At 33.6% G+C, this 23,317-nt stretch overlaps 1 protein-coding gene across 4 annotated transcripts in view; it reads right to left on the bottom strand.

Moving 5' to 3' along the window:
• Window positions 1-13,877, bottom strand: part of LOC127794578 (uncharacterized) — a 34,500-nt gene extending 20,623 nt beyond the window's left edge. For 2 of the 4 annotated variants that reach the window (XM_052325800.1, XM_052325797.1), the window contains exons 1-5: window positions 13,573-13,877; window positions 12,869-12,936; window positions 11,552-11,707; window positions 11,308-11,475; window positions 1,288-1,438 (exon numbers count right to left, since the gene is read on the bottom strand). In XM_052325800.1, coding sequence (XP_052181760.1) covers window positions 1,288-1,438; window positions 11,308-11,475; window positions 11,552-11,707; window positions 12,869-12,936; window positions 13,573-13,675 — 646 coding nt within the window. In that variant the 5' untranslated portion in view covers window positions 13,676-13,877. The remainder of the gene's footprint in view (window positions 1-1,287; window positions 1,439-11,307; window positions 11,476-11,551; window positions 11,708-12,868; window positions 12,937-13,572) is intronic. The other 2 variants (XM_052325796.1, XM_052325798.1) reach the window with 2 other exon arrangements.
• Between the last annotated feature and the right edge of the window lie 9,440 nt (window positions 13,878-23,317).

Below are 23,317 nucleotides of genomic sequence, written 5' to 3' on the forward strand. Positions count from 1 at the left end.
GAGAAAAGCTCGTATCTAGGCATCTGCAATGCACAAGGCTCCCTGCTTTGCAAGAGTCAAGTCAACAAAGGGTCGTATTTATAAATAGCCTTCTCCTTGCTTTTCTGCAAAGAGATTGCTTCCAGAACTCGAACCCGTGACTAACTTCTCGTCACAAAGGAGAAACTTTACCATCACAACCAAGACTTGAACTCAACAAAAAATCTTGTATCTAAGAAGAAACAAAAATATGAAGTTCTAGTTTTCAAGAATTCATCATTCTAATGGCATAATATACCCTGTAGGTTTATTACCAATTTACCATTCTTCAAGAAAAGAAAAATCAAGGATATATCAACGATAGTGCCTAGTAGGCCTGCTAGACGAAAGCCACACAATCATTAAAAGAAGCAAAAAAAGGGGGACAATGCATATACAAAAGAGTGTCAGACTCTTTTTATGAACTTTAGAGCCTGACATTACATTTTGCAAACACAAATCCACATCAAGTCCACTTTAAAAATTGCCCTTTGTATGCTTCCTCTAATTCTGACAAGGTAAGGAAGGGGGAGTTTCGAAGGCCCTATGTATACATATAAATTCCAAGGTAAATCTTTAAAATGATACTTCCTTTGGAAAAACCTGCACTGGAATGTGAAATCCAGGTATGAACAACTCTCGCGCATTGATTATACCATTTTCTGGCTTCATCCAGTGCAAGAATCTATTCAAACCATACCTCATTCACTACATAACAAATCCACTTAAGAATTAAAACTTCCAAGGATATGATATTAATGCCTTAAAGCTGGTATATGAGTTTTCCTTTTTTTTTTTTTTTTTTTTTTTTGATAAAATGAGGAACTCGTAGCCACTATCCTTCAGGTGCGCACCAGGTAAAACCCCAAATGCACACAATAGCCCACAAACAATGCACACAAGGTAAGCCAACCCAAGGTTGAAGGCTCAATGACTGGGCTTTACAAGCATGCAATTGGCAAGAAATTGTTTCCTCAGCTGCATGCAGTATTGACAAGCATTTTTCATTTAATTGTCAATATCAGAGGCAACCTCACTCTATTCATAGCAAATAGCATATGATGTTTTACCAACAACTATAGCAACTACCTTCTACTACTCTCTTTTTCAATGACTGGGCTTTACAAGCACACAATTGGCAAGAAATTGTTTCCTCAGCTGCATGCAGTATTGACAAGCATTTTTCATTTAATTGTCAATATCAGAGGCAACCTCACTCTATTCATAGCAAATAACATATGATGTTTTACCAACAACTATAGCAACTACCTTCTACTACTCTCTTTTTCAATGACTGGGCTTTACAAGCACGCAATTGGCGAGAAATTGTTTCCTCAACTGCATGCAGTATTGACAAGCATTTTTCATCTCCATCTGCTTTCAAAGGTAGACCATATGTCATTGTAAAAAGATCTTCTTCCTGCCAAAAGAAAACAAATAGAATTAAAAACACATGATGGTCATACACATCTGTCATGATTTAGTTCCAAAAGATTGATGATTCAAAAACCTTAAAAGTAGACAAACTTCCTCCATAGAGAATCATGTGTAGTTGCCCCAAAAAAAGTATCATTATCTTTCAGAACAAAGTCCATTCATGGCTCATAATCAACAAATGAATCATTCTTCCATCAAAACCATATTTAAGGGCTCATATATAAGTTACACAACTCTAAACTTAGGGTACCCTCCATCGGTTCATGCAACTCAAAAATTAAAATTTCTCAATCTACCTTTGGGATTAAAACCAAATTTCTAGATATTTTAGACTGTTGGAGAAGATAAAGGAAAAAGGAGAAATAATTTCAAGCTATAAACGGGTAGATAAGGAGATAAGAAGATGAGATTAAGATGGGAAAGGATTAGAAGAGTTTGAACTAAGAAGATAAAGGAAAGGAAGGATAAATCTGTTCCAAAACCAGATAAGTCAGTCCTAGTTCAAATAAATTCTAATCTGGAATATGTTGTTGTAATATATTCCTGTATTTTAGGAGATTTTTCAAGGGATTGTGTGTATATATAACGTATCTCTTGGATCAATGAAAGCATGGAAGTACATTCTTTTCATTAACTTCCAACATTCCTTTTATTTTTCATGGTATCAAAGCCACTTTCTTGTGGCAGACGTTCCTTTCTTCCCTACGACCTGTAGACTCCTTTAAGCACACTTCATGGCTGAAACCCAATTAGCTAGTGAAGCATCTACCATCATACCTCCTCCAATGAGGAATGCACAAGTTCCAGCTACTCCAATTTGTTAGAATGTTGTCTCAAGTAGATCCAGATTTTAAAGCAGTCAAATGAGTCGGTTTTTATGGGTTTAGTCAGGCGGTTTCTCAGCTTGTAATTAGTTTTAAGTTTGAGGGTAAAATCGGAAATGTCTAATCCTATTTATAAGCCTTAGATATTATCACCTATTATTCTATAAATAGGGCAGGGGTCTAGGCTTTTGTAAGGTTGCTCATTTTCTCACGAGTAAGTTCAAGAGTAAAGGCTTTGTGTTCAAGAAATAGACTTTGTAATCTTGGAGTGACTTGTAATCGTGAGGCGAGTGTTGTACTGCTATCATTCTGAATTAAAGAGGCTGCTATCAGGAGGCTTTAAGAGGCTTGATGTAGGGTTGTCCTAAGGGCAATCCGAACCAAGATAATCTGCTATGTTCTTCTTGTGGTTTGGTTTAATTTTCTGTCATATACATTCTGTTTTCATTCTCATTCATTTGTTTTCTGTTATCATTGAAATCCGAGTGTGTGCGCAAGGGTGAGGTTGAGAATTCCGTCCAAGAAATCCATCTCTAAGTGCTCCTAAGTTAACACCAATGGCTCAGCATAAACTGAATGGAACCAATTTTAGAGAATAATCCCAATTAATTTTGCTGGTAGTTCGGGGAAAAGGGAAGGCTAGTTATTTGATAAGTGCAATTCCTAAGCCTAACGCAGACTCAGCAACCTATGGTGTTTGGGAGGCAGAAAACTCTATTGTCATGGCCTAGTTGATTAATTCCATGGAGCCAAAGATTGGAAGAACTTACCTGTTCTACGAGACAGCCTAGGAGATTTGGAAAGCTATGCAAGAAATATATTCAGACAAGGAAAACACTACCCAATGTTTTTAGATTCGATCTACCATTCAAATAACAAGACAAGGTACTAGTTCTGTTACTGAATATTACAACACTAACAGAATTGTGACAAGAAATGGACCTATTTTATAAAATCACATGGGAGTGTTAAGAAGATGGAAAAAAGTATGACAAGATGATAGAAAAGGAGAGTGTGTGTGATTTCCTACACAGCCTTAACTCTGATCTTGATAAAGTTAGAGACCGATTACTTGGAACCAAACATTTTCCATCAATAAGGGAAGTTTTTGCAGAAGTCAAGTGAGAAGAAAGCAGGAAGAAAGTAATGCTAATTTCATCAGGAACTTCCAATTCTGATGTATACACAAAAACATCAACCCTGGTCTCTTCAAGGATGAAAACACCTAACACATCTAGAGAAGAGTCCCAGAAAGATAAACAATGGTGTGACCACTGCAATAAGCCATATCACACGAAGGAAACTTGTTGGAAAATCTATAGAAAACCAACAAATTGGATGCCTAGAACTAGAGGGAGGCAAATCAAGCAGCCTATGGGGTAGAAGTTGAGACTGGAAAATCAACTAACCTGACTTTATTGGCAAATCAATTGGAGGTTTTACAACAATTGTTGAGTCAAACTAAGGTAATCAAACCTAAGACCACAGAAAATCCTAGTCCGGTAGTGTCACTGGCTAAACAAGGTATATCTAAACACTCCCTAATTTTATTTAAATTCCCTATAGACTGTTGGATAATAGACACAAGTGCTTCAAATCACATGACCGATTCACTCAAGGTGTTGTCAGCCTACGAACCTTGTGATCATGGCATAACTATCTCAATGACCGATGGTACTACATCTATGGCTCGAGAGAAAGGGATAGCTAATGTGGTAGGCTTAATTCTGGAATCAGTTTTATATGTACCTTATTTGAAATGTAACTTACTATTAGTGAGCAAACTAACTAAAGACAAGAGTTGTTTGGTGACATTTTTCCCTTATTATGAATTTCAGGACCTATCTTTGGGGAAAATGATTGGCAATGCTAAGGAGAAAAGAGGTCTCTATTATATCTCAAGGCTTGGTCATTCTCTTGGATCTAGGTCACATATTCGATCCTCCATGTCTATTATTTCATATTCTAATATTATGTTATGGTACCAACGTTTAGGGCATCCTAGTTCCAACTATCTCAAAGTTCTATATCCTTCTCTTTTCATTAATAAAAGGAGCCATTATTTTCATTGTGAATAGTGTATCCTTGCTAAACAAACCAAAAGTTCACATCCAACTCATATATATAAGCCTTCAAAGCCATTTTATTTGGTTCATAGTGATATGTGGGGGCCAGCAATGACTCCTAATTTAACTAATACTCGTTACTTCATCACATTTATAGATGACCATACAAGAGTTAGCTAGGTGTTTTTAATGAAAGACAAATCTGAAGCCTGTGTTGTAAGGTTTCATCAAATGATAAAAAATGTCTTCCAATCCTCCATCCATGTTTTACGTTCAAATAATGGCCAGGAATATTTTTCCAATGACTTCAATCATTATCTAACTAAGCGTGGCATTATTCACAAAATTCATACCCTTACAACCCTCAACAAAATGGGGTGACAGAAAGAAAAAATCGCCATCTTCCTAAGAGTACAAGGACTATCATGTTCGCTAATTCAATGCCTAATGCTTATAGGGGAGAAGCAATTCATACAGCCTCATATCTTATTAGTTGACTTCCCTCCAAGGTCCTTGCATTTAGAACTCCCCTAAGTGTCTTTCTTGACTTCTATCCTCGTCATACTCGAGTCCTAAATTCTCTTTCTCCGAAAGTTTTTGGGTGTACTATTTTTGTACACAAGTACCAACCTTCTCAATCCAAACTTAAACCTAAAGCTCTCAAATGCATATTTGTTGGTTATTCTCCTACTCAACAAGGGTATAAAACTATAAATGCTACAGTCCTTCTACACGATACTTTATTGTGTCTTGTAATGCATCCTTCCTTGAGCATCAACCATTTTTCTCCCCTATTCCTCTGCAAAAGGGCACACCAAGTGCAAAGGAATATTAGGACTCCATCATATCTCTACCTATGAGTTCACCTCCTATCTCTCCTCCTACTTCCCTACCTTCTATGATGTCTAATCATGAACCACCTCTTACTACTGAACCAGTTTCTCCTACCCAAACGTTAGTGTCTAATCTAGGGGGAAATCAGGAAAACCAGATCCAAGATGATCCAACTTTTGACAAACCATCCTTGGTGTATTTTAGAAGGCCTCGTAACCCTCAGCCAAACTTATTGTCTAATCTAGAGATACGTCCAAATATTGGTACTATGGAAGATGATGGTGATGTGGAAAGGATGACATCTAACAAATTTGATAACCTAGATATCCCAATAGCACTAAGGAAATGAGTGAGATCATGTACCAAACACCCTATTTCAAATTATTTGGGGTATTCAAATCTATCTCCTCAGTTCAAGGCTTTTACTGTTAGCATTGATGATATTGTGATCCCTAGAGATATATATCATGCATTACAGGATGAGAAATGGAAGACAACAGTTATGGATGAGATGCAGGCTTTAGAAGCTAATGGAACTAGGGATATTGTGAGGCTACCTGATGGAAAGAAAATTGTTGACAACAAATGGGTTTTTACAGTGAAGTACAAGTCAAATGGAAGCATGGACAAGTACAAGGCTAGACTAGTAGCCCAAGGGTTTACACAAACCCAAGGACTTGATTATGAGGAAACTTTTGCTCCAGTAACTAAGCTTAATTCTATCCGAGTGTTGCTCTCATTAGCTGTCAATCTGGATTGAAAATTGCACCAACTAGATATCAAGAATGCTTTCTTGAATGGGGAACTAGAAGAAGAGATATATATAAGAATACCCTCGAGTTTTGAGATAGAGAACACAAAGGGGAAGGTATGCAAATTGAAGAAGTCACTATACGGTCTTAACCAGACCCCTAGGGCGTGGTTCAGATGGTTTAGTGACACTCTAACCAAGCTGAGATACAAACAAAGGCAGGAAAACTATACCCTATTCATAAAACTTGAAGCAAATGGGAGGAGAACAATCCTCATAGTATATGTAGATGACATTATCATCACAAAGGATAACATCCTAGAAATTGAAAATCTCAAGGAGCAACTGAGGACTGCATTTGAAATAAAAGACTTAGGAGAATTGAGATATTTCCTTGGAATGGAAGTGGCTAGAAGCAAAGAAGGAATTTTCATATCCCAAAAGAAGTACACGATAGATTTGTTGAAGGAAACCAGCAAACTCAAGTGTAAACCTACTAGTACTCCACTAGAACCCAATTGGAAAAATAAAGAAGACAACAGAGGAGAATACCAAGTGGATAAGGGAAGATATCAGCGCTTAGTAAATAAGTTAATCTATTTATCATTCACACATCTTGGCATTGCATATGCTGTAAGCATAGTTAGTCAATTCATGCATTCACCTACAAGAATACATCTTAAGGTAGCACATCACATCACATCCTTAGGTATCTCAAAGGAACACCTAGGAAAGGACTTTTATTTAAGAAGAGCCCAGACAGGAGAATTAGTGGATATGTAGATGTAGATTGGGTTGGTTTCATTGAGGATAGCAAATCTACATTTGGATATTGCACTAAACTATGGGGCAATTTGGTTACATGAAGAAGCAAGAAGCAACCAGTAATGGCTCGTAGCAATGCAAAAACATAATATAGAGCTATAGCTCAAGGCATATGTGAGGTGATTTGGGTGGAAAAATTGATGGAGGACCTAAACATACATGTATCCTCTTCAAAAAGGCTCTATGGTGACAGTAAGTCAACAATAAGTATTGTGAATAATCTGGTACAACATGACCGGATAAAACACATAAGAATTAACCGACATTTTGTCAAGCAAGAGATTGATAAAGGAGATATAAGTCTTACTTATATTCCTACTAAGTTTCAAGAGACAAATATTCTTACAAAGGCAATGTAGAAGCAAGGTTTTGAATCCATTCAAAGCAAGCTGGGAATGATGGATATCTATTCACCAACTTGAGGGAGAGTGTTGGAGAAGATAAAGGAAAAAGGAGAAATAATTTCAAGTTGTAAACGAGTAAATACGGAGATAAGAAGATGAAATTAAGATGGGAAAAGATTAGAAGAGTTCAAACCAAGAAGATAAAGGAAAGGAAGGATGAAGCTATTCCAAAACCAAATAAGGAAGTCCTAGTTCAAATAAATTCAAATCTGGAATATGTTGTTGTAATCTATTCATGTATTTTAGGAGATTTTTCAGGGGATTGTGTGTATATATAGTGTATCTCTCAGATCAATGAAAGCATAGAAGTACATTCTTTTCATTAACTTCCATCATTCCTTTTATTTTTCATAGACCCTGTTTAGTTATGGGCTATGTATTTCTATTTTTTTTGTTTTCAGTGTTTTCAAAACTAAAAATTATAGAAAGCCTAAAGATACCCTTGTTTTTATTTAGTTTTCATTTATGTATAATAAGTTTGAACCTTCTGAAAACATCTCTTTGTTATTAATTAAATTGGGGTGTTTTTAGACCAATTTCCCGTTTTTGAAACCAGTTCCCTCCCTCCCTCACCGCTTCAAAGGCTAAGGACCTTAATTTCTGAGCAGTACAAATCTGTTGATATCAGAGGCTAAGGATCTTAACTTTTGTGCAGTATGTATCTGGTGATCTCACCCTAAAGGCAATTCAGATCACTGAGTAAAGAAGTCTTGTCTTCTTCTTCTACTACACATGCATCACACTCTCTGCCCCCTCCTCTTAGTGTAGCCACCTCTTCCAACCCTTTTAACTAGTATAATTTCTTGGGCTTCAGTTTATTGGCTCTTTTCAGCACTAATACTACACATATTTTCTTCATATTTTCCTTAAGAAAATATCAGACATTTAGAGTTTTAAAGTGTAAGAGAAATGTTAATTCAAGTGACAGGGTAGCCCACTACTTCTCTAAGTAACCTATACTTTTCCAGGTTCGTACTCTAATTGAGGCATCAGAATCACACAAATGATCCTACTTTTCTTGAGAAGTAAGAGGTATGTCCACTTAAAAAGCATCAAGGGTAGGCCACCCAAGTACAAGAAGAAACAAAACAAAGCTAGTAGATGAAGTAAAGACTTTTCAGGTTGTATATCATCAACAAAGTGCAAAAAAAGGAGTTAAGACTCACCCTACCAAGAAACCAACTATAAAAATTGATAGAAAATAGGACTTCAGCCCGAAAAGGTCTCCACGGGACTACAAAAGTTTCCCCTATTTCATTCACCTTAATACACCTCATCCAATAAAACAAAGCCAAAACATTAACACTCCTTCACTATTCGACCTTACCACCAACCATATAATAATGCATGAGAAATACTTCATTGCTAAGACCCAACATATCCAAAAATGCAAAAGAATGAGGAGCAATTAAAATAGTCTTGCCACATTACAAAATTAAGAAGACATCAAATACACTTGCCATCTCTTTTTGAAGGCAACAGCATAACCAATATTTGACAACTCATAATCAAGTTGTCCACATATAGAATTTTCCCATGAATAATGTGCCAGAAGAAACTAACCTTAGGCCACATGACAAAGTCCATCAACATTTCTTTGATACAGCCAAATAAAAAGGTTTGACCTCAAACATGCAGTATTTGGAGGCCAAGTAAATCGCCAAACTTTGCCACTCTTAACATTCTAGGCAAGCTAAAGAAGTTTCTAATTCAACTTACCAAACCTTCAAAATCCTCCTTAGATGAATATACCACCCTCGCTAATCTGCATTTTGGCCTCCTTATTAACCAGCAATGCAGATGTTTTGAAAGGAAGATAGATATCCCCTAATCCTATTCCCCGTACCACAACCTTACTCCATTACTCATCTTCAAGCCAAAATTATCCACAAAGCTTTGCAAACACTTAAGAAGCCTTCCCAAAAACCACATTCAAACCAGAGAAACAACTTAAATAGTCCAACTGCCACATGAAGAACCATATTTGATTTTGACCACAAAAGCATTCCTCAAATATTTTCAAGGATGGTAATGGGTGCCCTACCCTGTGGGTTCCCACCAAAACCCTACCACGATGGGGAGGGTTTGGGTATCAAAAAATACCCATGGGTAAGATATTTAAAATACCATCGGGTATTGATAGAGTGGCAAGGATAGGGTCCCCTACCTATACCCTATCTTGATATAATATCATATATTATTTTATTTAATTATATATTACAATTCATATATTCAAAAATACCCAAATCAGAAATATTCTCACAAACTTGAAACCTTAACCTAGTTATGATCTCTCTTGCCTCTCACCATTGCCATTAACAAACTAAGGTGGTATTTTTTTATTGATGTATTGGAACAATTTAAAATTTTGCAGATATTACTTTTTAGCTTTTTGCTTGCACTAATGTCAAATTCCTTTGTTATCAAATTGTTGTGAAAGTTATTTAAACTATGAATACGAATTTGTTAGAATAATATATATTGGGTATATGGGCATCCATCAAATAACCATTACCCTACAAGTATGGAGATGGGGGTTAAACAAAATACCCTAAAGGTACAAGTACGAGGGCAAGAATAGAGATGTAGGTACAAGGATGGGTAGAGGGGCCTCCCCTTTACCATCCCTAAATAGTTTACTATTTCACAAGAAAATCTCCAATCCCACTAACCCATCAACATTTGATTAAAATACATTCAACCTCCTATACTACACCACATGTCTCCAAAAGGAGAGCACACCATGTCTTAATCCACCAAATGATACATGAATTCCTACCAAAAACTCCCAGATTTTTGCATCTTCTCCAACTTCTTAGTGGCTAACACCCTAATTAAAAAAAACCCAATATCAAATGCATAAACATCCTCAACAAATTGCTTATAATGACTTTCTTTTTTTGGGGGGGGGCAGACTTGCTCCCTTAAATTTGTCTCTTCCCATACTATCTTAACTTTAAAAGAAGAACCTACCAATAATCAAAATAAGAAAAGACCCCAGTCCACATCCAAGGCAGAAACTGTAGTTTGAAAATTCAATCCCTCTATCACCAGAAAAATTGCTTATCCCAAAAATAAAAGAAAAAAAAAATCTTCAATCTCATATCCCCATTACAACTTCAAAAAGAACAACAAAAGTTAGAGATAATCCAAATGATTTGGCTCCAAAGAAAGTGGTTGCATCGTATGCATAGAGTAAAAATAAACCACCAAAAATCAAGACCATGCCCATACACGTCATCAGCCTTCCAGAAAGGTAGTATGTGTGGCCAGTTGCTGCTCCATAAATCACCCTGCTAAATGCCTCCATAACCAAGATAAAAGAAAAGGAGGATGCATTTTCTTGTCCCAAACCTCTAATATACTACAAAATCCTTCTGGAATGCAGACCAAACTCAAAATTTCACAATGTAAAGAATCCACTTCCTCCATTTCTTTAGGAGGACCCACCCCTCCAGATAAATATAGGATAAAATGCTAACTACTAGTCATACACCTTCTTGATGTCTAATTTACAGATAACTCTTTATATTCCACCCATTAATCTCAAGTCTGCAGTCTTGCAACCTATATTGCAACAAAATTTGGCTCCCTGCCCCAAAAGATTTTGGGATTTGGAAACTAACAACCTAGCACCTCTTTTAATTAAATAGCAAAAATCTAGTCTATCGATTTAGGCATCACAGACAAAAGACTACCAGGTCTAACATCCCTAGTGCCTTCTGCAACTCCCTTCCCAGGAATTAACTCCATAATAATTTATTAAGCCTCTTTTACAATTCACCTGATCTATGGAGATCCTGCAGTATATCCACAACATCCAGCTTAACAAGGTTCCTGACACTCTGAAAAGAAAGCAATAATAATACAATTTCTTGTTTCAATTTTATAATAATAATAATATCAATCAATTCAATAGATAGCACAGACAAAAGGTCCTGACTTAGATTTCTATGCCTCCACCTCTAGAGGTAAACATTAGCTAGAGATACCTGCCAGGCCAAGGGTATATGCATGTTAGTACTTTTGGCCAAGGAAAAAGATTATACAAATACAAGGACAAATGTGAAAGAATCCTAAAAGTGAAGTTACAAAAAAAATGCTAACAAAGAATGAACAAAGGGCAAGAGTAGTGCTGAATACTTTACTTCATGTGTACGCGCATCAGAGACAACTGAAATAACTGCATTGCAGGTTGCACGAATAACTCGGCAATAAGAATGCAACAATGCATGCGATGCTGTTCTATCAGGCCTCAAAAGATAGATACAAGAAAAAATAGTTTGTGCTAACGAATAACCCTTGTGCCATGTTGCCTGCCATAAAAGAAAGTAAATAATCAGAACCACTGGTGGAGGTAACAACACTCATTCTATGAAATATAAACTGTACCTCACATGCTAGAAGATGGTCCATGATGTCAATAGTACATTGGATATCTACAGTTCTATCCGAGCTTAAAGGAATTGGGGCAGCACCATGCTCAATAGCTTCATCAACAGAATAATATCTACAAACAATACCTGAATCCATCTTTGGATCCATAATCTAATGACAGCATACGCCCACACATGCAACCCAAAAAATAAAAAATAAAATATTAGTATGAGATGGATCATAACTAATTTAAGATGCAAAATATTATCACATTTCATTATGAAAAATTATATAACAGTCTGAGCTGAGAATTAATAATGTATTATATACCAATAACAGAGTAAAAATATGCAAATCTTGATAATGTGGATACATCATATGGCCAGAGCCACCTCTCAAAGAGAAAACAGAAAAGTACAAAAAATAATAAGTCTATAAATCAAAAAAAAAAAAAAAAAAGGAGCAAAAGGCAATCCTCCTCAAATTACCCATTTCAATTCAAAAAATACCACTTTGGTACTTAGAAGCATCAGCAATAACATGGCACATTGAAACAGAAAAACTAAGAATACACCACCTGATCATCAAGTTCCAGTATCGAGTAAATATGGAGAAGATACCTAGCAAATTATATGTTAGTAGAGAAAAGGAAGCATGAGGGAATACAAGCAAATAACATAAGCAAACTAAGAATTAGACCAGATCGGAGAGGAACTTCTAGTTCCATATAATTTTTCTTTTAGAAGTCCATATGTTCCATACAGTTAACATTAAAATTAATGTTCAATCAAAAGAGTAAAACATGATTAAGAACAATCAACAGAGACAAGAAATGATACATATAATGAAGAATACACAAGTAGCACAATATAGTGTCATCTTATCTCTAATTAAGGGAATCCATGACTGAAAACAAAAACTAAAAAAATTTGCAGTAATGAGAACAGTGTCAGAAATCTCCTCGTCACTTTAGATCTTGTTAACTTTTATGGTTAACCAGCCTGGATCCCTACAATGCGTCAAGCACACTCAATGAACTTGTTCAGATTAGTTCTGCTTTCCAGCAAAAGTTCTTTCTTTTTATAGGTTATTTCCTTTTTCTCTTTTTCTAGCCACAACCCTATTAGCTCACTCAAAAACAATATCCACTGCTTCCATTTTGGCTAAATTTTCAATCTGCAAGCAGTTAGAAACTTTTAATTTCTTTTCTACAGTTCAGCATCAACATAAATGTGATTTACTGACATTTGATGTTGATTTGTCAAATTCCTCCTCGTACACCATAAATAAATATCTACTGTAAATACCAAGTCCAACCAGGTAAACCATTACCTCCAAGGCAGACATGGCAGCAAAAAGATTAAAATTCTCTCCATGTATAAGTTCTCCATCTCGAAGATCTGTCACAAACAAATAGAACAGAAAGTTACAGGATAAGTAACCATGTCAGCAACAACCGACAAGTTCACCTGATGTAAGTTAGTAATGGGTTCCTCTAATCAAACCAGTCATCCATAAATAAGCAGAGCCAAAATTAGAACAGACTTCTAGGGAAACGCTTTACAATAAACGTCAACTATCAGTCCATCTTGACTAGACCCTACACTAACACTGTGTTTGGTTACCAAAAAAATAAAAAAGCATAAACAAAAGAATAAAAACGGAAACTTTAATTCTATGCTTCCGCTTGTGCTTTCCCAAAGCACGAACAGCTCCAGTCCATTACTCCAGGTAGTTGGCATGAAGTATAGTTGAATACAAGGACCTTCCGATTATTTAATACGCATATATATAGGGGAAGAGAGAGAGAGACACACGCTTCACGTCACTGCACCTTTCACTAACGGTTGGTTCAGTTGAAGTCTATCTTGTTATATAGATTGACATAAAGTTAGTTATGCAAGGGCAGTCCAAAATAAACTTTGATTCAGAGGGATTCCACATGTGCTCTGTTCTATTTTCCTCCGTTTTCTCGGGAAACAAACAGCGCTTGTGTGATATCAGGAGGGAGAGAGAGAGAGAGAGAGAGAAGATACCTTCGCAGGCGGCTTCAAGGAGAGGCGAAGCGTCGGCCCAGATGGTCTGGCTCCCGGACGGAATAGGTGATGGATTTATCGACCCTTCAACATTCTCTGCCATTTCTTCAAACTTTCTAAGCCTTCAGGCTCTCTCTCTCTCTCTCTCTCTCTCTCTCTCTCTCTATCCCTCTTCTCCTTCGCTCGCTATACAGTTTGATTCGATTCTTATTGGCCGTTCAGCCGATTCTGCAGAAAGCTTTCTCTTTTGACTACACTGTCGCGGAGAGAATTCCGAATTTCCGAGACGAACAAGGGTCTAACGAGGGTTTGATGATTTCGGGTTTGGTGGAGACCAAGACCGGCCGGGTCGGGTCCGGGGGTTTCCATGATAACAAAAAATCGTTTACAGTTTATATTCGAGTTTAGAAAGATCAAGAGAATTTATCACATTATCAGGGGAACATTTAATAACAAGAATGAGTAAATTTTATTTGATATTTTTGAGATTTGAGATAATTATAAAAATTATTACCAATGTTTAAGGAAATATAATGATTAATCTTGAACTTTAGTATCATGTTGTAATTTTTTCGCTTACTATTAGTTAACTCCAACTAAATAATCATGAATAACCAAAAATCTCATATATTTAAAAGGTTTCCTTCTATCTTTATTTTTTTCTTTCACTTATCTCTCCTCTCTCGAAACCTATTATCTCGCAAATAATTTGTTATCATGACCAACCATTTTCGCTTTATTTTGACATTAGTATTTTTTGTTTTTATTATTATTTTTATTTAAATCATATCAATACAACTATTGTAGTCATGGATCAATTGTCTTTGCTTTATTTTGGTATTGGTCTTGGTCTTTTTCTTTTTATTCACAAATCATTTATCAATGTCGTCCAAACCTATTAAGATTCATACTTTAAGAGTCCGACGAGAATTTTCAAATAGTTTGAACTGAAACTCTTATTATATCTAGGTTCAAACCCAATTAAAATCTCTTTATTTTTCCTTCTCTTATTAGTAGACTTGTAATAAACTCTATCATGAAACATAATTTTGTGATTCACTAACAAATTTGTAATGAATCACAAATGTTGATTTGCTATAACAGTTTATCACAAATTTATGTTCCACGCTATCATAAATTTAAAAGTTAATTGTAGTAATAAATTCCAAATAAGAGTTTATCCCCTTCCTTTCTTATAACAATGGTCGTTACTCACAATAATCACTGTTTTTCTTTAAAAAATTTGAGAGGGAGGGGAGAAAGAATAAAAAATAAAATAGTTTTTTGTATTTTGTTTAATAGCATGAGATGTTATTGCTATTTTTCTAACATTAAGAGTGATTCTTGCAAATTTTTTAAACATTATAGGTGTTTTTTGGCAATTTATTTACAAAAATCAAAAGTAAATTAAATTTATCAAATAAAATATTACTTTTTATTTGAAACTTGAAAAGAACAGTAAAATTAAAACTAAAAGGACAAAACAAAATAAGATCCTTCTGAAAGCCTTTCAAGTCATATCTATTTCATTAGAATAATATGATAATTTTTAATTTCATCTCTTTCAAATAATGACATTGTTCTTCTATAATTTATATAAAAATTGAAGGTCTCTTTAGTTGTAGAAAATACTTTTTAATTTTTTAACTTCAATTTCTGTAAATTCGAGAACATTTGATAAAATTAAAATTCTAATTTCCTATTAAACGATTAATCTCCAATTAAAAAACATAATTGGGGGTATGCTTTAATGACTATGAATGATATTTTAATGATACATTGAATATATTTTTTTTTAGAGGAAAAGGCAAACAAATGTTGACCATGATTAAGAGCTTGTAATTTAACTTTTACTCATTTTATGAGATTAAATTACATCACTTGCTCTAAATGTAAGTATAGATTAGGTCATTAATAAATAATCTCAATAATTATCTATAAAGATATTATTTATAACTCTTATTTTAATACAATAGTTAATTGTTCAAATTTTATATAAAACACGATACTTAAATCCAATGCTCTTACTCTGTACTCTTTTGGGGTTAATTTTTATTAATTTACTAATTTAAAGACTTAACTCAACGTGTTTAATGTAAATAATTTTGACTTGTTTTATTTTATTTTATTTTTTATTTCATTTCTCTTTTCTACCATAAATTGAGTTGTCAAACTTCAACGTCCCTGCTCGTGAAGTCATTCCTCTAACAATTCTCTTTTTCTTGACACTACTAGTCGATATGAAAATGTGAAAGTATTTATTTTTTTGGAATGTAAGAGAGCTAAGAAAATTAATTTTGAGTATTCAATGTTAGATTTATTGAGATCAGAGAAACATTTAAATGCAAATACATTGAATTACTTTTTAAAAGAGGAAAATATAGTTCGCGTGCTTCAAATTTAGTGAAAATATAAATTGTATATTTGAAATCTATATGATCCTCGCTTTAACAATTAAAACTTTTAGTACTTTGTCCCTACAATTACATAACAAGAGTTAAAACTTTTTAAAATTCCTAAAATGCCATTCCTCTCAACTTTTTCTTTTATTCTCTCCCTCGACCACACGCTCTAATGGCAAAGACAAAGTTATTTCTTTATTACCTTTTTCTCCTTTTCTCTCGTAGATTGTATCTCGCTCATCTTTTTTTTTTTTTTAGCCAACTTATTCATATTAATTAGGTTTTGATAATTAACAAAAATATTGTTATGATATAAATATTTTCTGTAAAAAATAAATTTATTTTGAATTAAAAGAGATTTATTTTTATACATATTTTTTTGTTTTAATCATTTATGTCTCAAAAGTTTATATTTAAATTTTTAAATTTTAAATTAAAGGATAATTATTTTTAAACATGTTTTCTATTGCTCATACAAAAAGTAAATTTATTTTGAATTAAAGAAGATTATTTTTAAATATATTTTTTTGTTTTAATAATTTATATCTCAAAAATTTATATTTGAATTTTTAAATCTTAATTTCTCATGTAAAAAATAAATTTATTTTAAATTAAATGTGAGACATATTTTCTTATTGTTTGAGAAAACTTAAACATTTTTTGAATTGTAAACTTCATATTAACCATTTCTTTAATCACTAAAATGCTTATAAATACCCCCAAACTTATTTTTTGAGTATCCAAGTACTTCCATTGTATATCTAAAGTACCAAAAAGCTCTCAAACGCTCTCAAGTAAAGCATCCAAACAATCAAAGGTTCTCAAAATATTATTGCACATTCACCGAAGAGCCACAAGACAATAGGAGAAAAAAATTTCAAATCTTATACGACAAATCTGAACTTCTCCATTTGAGTTTATAAATTTATTTATTTATTTAAATATTATTACTTTGTATAATTTATTCTTAATTGCTTATTTGTGTCATAGTGTGGACAAATTATTTGTAATATTTAAATTACTATTGTAGATTGTATAGGTTTCCTATAACCATTAAAATATAGGTGAATTTTGAATTAAAAGAGATTATTTTTAAACATGTTTTCTTGTTTTAATCATTTATGTCTCAAAAGTTTATATTTGAATTTTTAAATCTTGTTTTTTCATACAAAAAGTAAATTTATTTTGAATTAAATGTAAGACATATTTTCTTATTGTTTGAGAAAATCTAAATATTTTTTGAATTTTAAACTTCATATTAACAATTTCTTTAGTGGCTAAAATGCTTATAAATACCCCCCAAACTCATTTTTTTAGTATCCAAATACTTCCATTGCATATCCAAAGCACCTAAAAGCTCTCAAACGTTCTCAAGTAAAGCATCTAAGCAATCCAAGACTCTCGAAATATTATTGCACATTCACCGAAGAGCCACAAGGCAAGAGGAGAAAAGTTTTTTAAATCTTTTACGACAAATCTGAACTTTTCAATTTGAGTTTATAAATTTATTTATTTATTTAAATATTATTGCCTTGTATAATTTGTTTTTAATTGCTTATTTATGTCAAAGTGTGGACAAATTATGTGTAACATTTAAATTACTATTGTGAATTGTATAGGTTTCCTATAACCATTAAAATCTAAGTGAATTTAGTTTTCAAGGTAAGTTAGGAAGAAAATCTTGGTGTAGTGGTTACCTAAAACCCGTTGTAATTTAGATGTGTATCTAGTTTACAATGTGAGTTAATGTGAAAATCTTGGTAAAATTATTTTAGTGGAACCCTAATGGTGATTAGACCTTGAAATAGTGGATTAAGTGTGTGTGAAGACACTAAATCACTATAAATTGTATTGTGCCCCATTGTATTTATTTTTGTTATATCTTGTGACTTACATTTATTATTAATCTCAAATATAATTTATTATATTTATCAAATATATAATTTTTAATAAAATAATTAATCAATAATATTTATTAAAATTAAAAAAAAAATAATCACTCAATTCACCGCATCTTCAGTGACCATACCCTAAGGGACCAACATTTATCTTCCTCAATCATTCTCTCTTATTGTCTCGAGTGATTGAGGTTTGGTTGTGGCTTTTTAAGAATTAAGATACATACGTCGTCCACAATTGCAAGAAGAATTATTAACCATTTGCATCATCGCAAAAATAAATCATTGACCATTATTACATCACTAGGAGAAAAAATTCCCCACCTATTATTTTTATTGATGATGAATAAATAAAAGAAATCTTATCGTATGAACCATGGCTGAACTAGATAAAGTAACACAAGTGTTGGTTCTTCAATTTCGGTGGTTTTGCAAAAGCTAGTCTTAAAGTCTACACTAGTGGTGGATAAAGAGATCTTATTGGTTATACCAATTCGGTGATAGAAAATGAGAATCTCTTTATTGTTCGCTTAATTTTCTCATGATATCTTATTCTTTGTGAAACTTTGCAGTAGCAAGGATCTCTTTTCTAAGTAATAATTGTTTTTATTTATCAACAATGGTGAGATCACACATAAGGATGCAATAAGGGGGACCCTCTGTCGTAATTGTTGTATACCATTATTGGTTATAATTTGGAATGTTTTATTCTTTGTGAAACTTTATAGTAGCAAGGAATCTCTTTTCTGATTTCAATAACAGTGGTTTTTATTTATCAATATTGAGCCAACTTGCTCATATTAATTAAGTTTTGATAATTAATAAAAAGAGAATTTTTAATATACAAATTATAGTATTTTTGGTGATTAACAAAAAGAGTATTTTTTTAAATATATTAATTATAGTTCTTAATTATTTTTTATTAATTTATAAAATATTTTTTTCATAGCATACGTGTTACCAAAAATATTATTTTCTGTTACAAATATTTTAAATATTTTTTAAATTAATTTATAAAATATTTTCATAGCATATGCATTATTAAAACTATTTTTTAAATATATTTTTAAGATTAATTTATTAAATATTTTTGTTTGTATTATCAAAAATATTATTTTAGATTAATTTATATAATATTTTTGTAGATATGTAACTAAAAAATAATTTTAACAACTATGTGAACTTCCATAGTTTGATCCCACAACCTCAAACTAACCAAAACTTTCCCTTACCAGCTGATCTACAAGTTTTTTTTGATATTTAAGTGCACATATTAATTTTAAGTTATACTAAGTTTTTTTGCTATAACGGTCAGATTTTCGATCATTGAAAAAGTGCACAAAATGACTATAAATACCCCTCAAACTTATTTTGTCAGTATCCAAGTGCTTCAATTGGATATTCAAAGCACCCAAAAGCTCTCAAATGCTCTCAAGCAAAACATTCAAGCAATTTGAGGCTCTCGAAGCATTATTGCACATCCACCGAAAAGTCACAAGGCAAGAGAATAAAAGTTCTTCAAGTCTTCTAGGACAAATCCGAACTTCTCCATTTGAGATTACAAATTTATTTATTTATTTAAATATTATTACTTTGTATAATTTATTTGTAATTGCTTATTTGTGTTCAAGTGTTAACAAATTATTTGTAACATTTAAATTACTATTGTGAATTGTATATGTTTCTTAGAACCATTAAAATTTAGGTAAATCTAATTTTCAATGTAAGTTAGGAAGAAAACATTGGTGTAGTGGTTGCCTAGAACCCATTGTAATCTAGATATGTATATAGTTTCTAAGGTGAGTTAGTGTGAAAATCTTTGTAATTTTGATTTAGTAGAACCTCAATGGTGGTTAGACATTGGGAGAGTGGATTAGATGTGTGTGAAAACACTGAACCACTATAAATTGTGTTGTGTTTCATATTATTTATTCTTATTATATTTTGTGGCTTGTATTAATTATTAATTATTAATATTAATTAAAAGGGAAAACAAATTTAATCACTCAATTCACTCATTTCTTGAGTGGCCATACCTTAAGAGACTAACAATCAACAATGGAGATCACACATAAGGATGCAATAAGGGGGACCTTCTATCGTAATTGTTGCATAGCATTGTTGGTTATAATTTGGAATGTCTTATTCTTTGTGAAACTTTACGATAGCTAGGAATCTTTTTCCTGATTTCAATAATAGTGGTTTTTATTTATCAACAATGGTAAGATCACATATGATGATGCAATAAAGATGACTCTTTATCGTAGTTATTAAATAGAAAATACTCATATATCTATGCCTGTGTATATTAGATGTGAAAAATTGTTAACACATGTTTAAATATGTTAAATATATGTATAGGAATATCAATTTTAAATAATTACGTCAAGTAATATTAGATATTTGTTGATCCTTTTTACCTCTCTTATGTTTGGCAAAACTAAGTGTATATAAAGATATGCCAGGCAAATAGCTCCTCATACATATGTACCGATCACATTCAAGTCGTCCAACAATGTTATATAGCCTACTGAAATCAATTTACCACTATTGTCAATGAATAATGTACAACATAATAAATATAACAAATATGCCATACTAGCATGGTTGATCTATTCGTTATAAGCTAAAATTGGTACATTCATGAACATTTTCTTAAATCAATCAACTTTACATATGGTCTCTGTGTCTCCTCCATCTATCTGACAACCACAACTACTAACACTTCAAGTGAACAACACAACAAGGTCATGTGCTTAATTAGATGTCAAATAGGGGACATATATAGGAGTTCTAGTTACTGATATCTCAAGTGTAGTATCAACATGATCCAACGTTATCGTCATCTCACCAAACGGTAAATGAAAGATGTTAGTCTCGAGCAAAAAAAAAATTCATAATCAATTTCTTAATGAAACTTACCTCTCCAATGCATATCCCAATAGCAACGTGGTTTTTAAAGCTCTTAAACATGGATGGATCTTTAGGGCCTTCAAGAAATGGTCCAGAAAAATTGTCTTCCAATGAATACTTAGGAGCACTAGTAGAGGACTCCTCACTTGCTTGTGTTGATTGTGAGCTAGAAGTAGGTACAGATGGTTGTCCAGGAACGTGTGTTGTAACGCCCTCGAGCATTAAATAACTTAGGAATTCTGGAAATAATTTTTTTTTTTTTTTTTTTTTATATATAAACCATTTCCCGACAATCCCGTTTTACATTCTCAACACTCTAAATAAGAATCAATAAGCTAAGACAGGTAAACATCATATTTGCGGAAGCTTAAAATCGAAATCTGATATGGTACATAATCAATTCACTTTATTTATAACATAATAATTCGTACCATAGTTAACATCATATCATCAATATTGAAATACATGGAGATTCCATAATGTTCTAACAAGGCTAATCATCAATAAAGTATCAGCTAAAACATATATGAGTCAGCTCCCTGAATCCATCGGCCACGCCATGACGTGGCGTCATATCTCAACCTGCTCCTTGCTTAAGCTGCAAGTCTAAATTGGAACGTTGAATGTTCCAGGAGCATAACCCATTAGAAGTTGAAACTTCTAGTGAGGGTCCAAAACATATATATGGATGCATGATGCAATAACATGAACCACATTTGCCCTTAATGTAACTACCCAAGCCCACCAGCCTGGCACAGAATCTTAGGCAAATCCTGAACCTCTGCAGGATAAGCTTAACGTTATTCCATCATTGCCTTAGGGGAATTACGACTACACTCTGGGGCGACATTCCATTCCTATGCATAAATATTAGCATGGCAATAATATCGTGTCATGTAATTATTACGACTTTCCATGCAATATGACAAAATGAATCATATCTTTCATAAATATCGTGCATAATAAACAATCATATCTTTCATAAATATCATGCATAATAAACAATCATACCATATGGGATAGGACAACTCACATTTTTGAGATAAACTTGCATTTCCTCGAAAAGATGCATCGCCTCGATATGAGTACCGAACCTCTATTCTCGTGCCCACTCTCAAAAGTTGCACCAATCATATCATCTCGATTACCTCAATCATAAAAATGATATTTTATCACTAACTATCTCAAAACTCTATTTATTTCATTTTTCCTTCATTTTCTTCTATTTTTCTTTCTAAAAATCCCAATAAATACCATCAAAACTATTTTCTCAAATCCAACTCCACAAAAATTCATAATATACTATGAATTTCAAAGGAAAAATACTGGACTTATCTAGATGGTGCATTTTCATGCAAAACGAGGCTCTTTGGTGCTAGAATCGAGACACCGAGAACTCCAAATCCAAATCCTTTTTTACAGGACCTAGATCTCGATTTCATAGGAATTTAGCAATTTTTTTCAGAATTTTTGGAGTTCGGACGCACCCTCACTCGCCTAAACAAGTTATCTCGCGTGCGCCCACTCGCGGGGCCAGTTGGAGAGTGTGCTGCACACACCGGTCGTCTTCAACCTCCAGATTTCGACCAGCTCCGATACATTCTAGTTTAATGGCCATATCTCCTTCATCCGACCTCCGATTGACCCCCTGTTTGAACATGTGGCTTCGTCTTTTCACCCTCTACAAGATGATACCAAAAAATCCCACAAACAGAGCCATTTTTAGACTGCTCCGAGCTATTTTTTGGCAAGCTTATTTTTCCGACGAGGCTTCGGATCTCACTCATCTCTCAACCAAAATGGCTCAAATTGCACAGAAATGAAGCTTAGGATATGGGCAAAAAAAGCCCCTTATCCAATTCTCCCAATTTATTTACAAACTCTCGAATCTGAGAGTTTAATTTTTTTTTATATTTCGGCATCTCTAAATACCTCTATTTATAGGCGATTTTGGGCCCCTAAACGACGAATCTTGCTTCATTCAAGACCTCTAATGTTCCCTCTTGCCCTTAACAAGTCCAAAATCCACCGAAAGAGCTCCAATCTTTCCATTCCAGTGGCCAAACTTTCGGCCGAAAGTTGGCCCGATTTTGACGCCATTTTGGCCATTTGTTGGCCAAGAAGCTTGTCTTGGCCTTGCCTAGAGGCCCCCTAGCCACTGCCTTGGGTCTCCCATGGCTGATTTTGGTGATTGGAAGATTGGTCGGCCATAGATGCTTTGGAGCTTTTTCTTGAAATTACACATTGACCCTAAAATTTTGACTTTCTTCGTTTGGCCCATTTTACAAAGCCCCTCAACTTTTCATAATTGCCATTAAGACCCTAAAGTCCTGAAACATTCATTTGACCCCCGAAGATTTCAAGAATACGTTGTTTCGGCCTCCTTTTGGCAATTTCAAAAAATTACACTTAGGCCCGAATCTTTGTTTTGGCCTTAAACCCTCTCGTTTCTTCCTGAAACCTCTGAAGGGTTGTTTCTCATGAAAAACCGAAGCCCCCTCAAGTTTCCATTGACTTCTCAAAAGTCGTCTA

The sequence above is a fragment of the Diospyros lotus genome, chromosome 2, assembly GCF_014633365.1.
Source record: "Diospyros lotus cultivar Yz01 chromosome 2, ASM1463336v1, whole genome shotgun sequence".
In the NCBI taxonomy this organism is placed as follows: Eukaryota; Viridiplantae; Streptophyta; class Magnoliopsida; order Ericales; family Ebenaceae; genus Diospyros; species Diospyros lotus.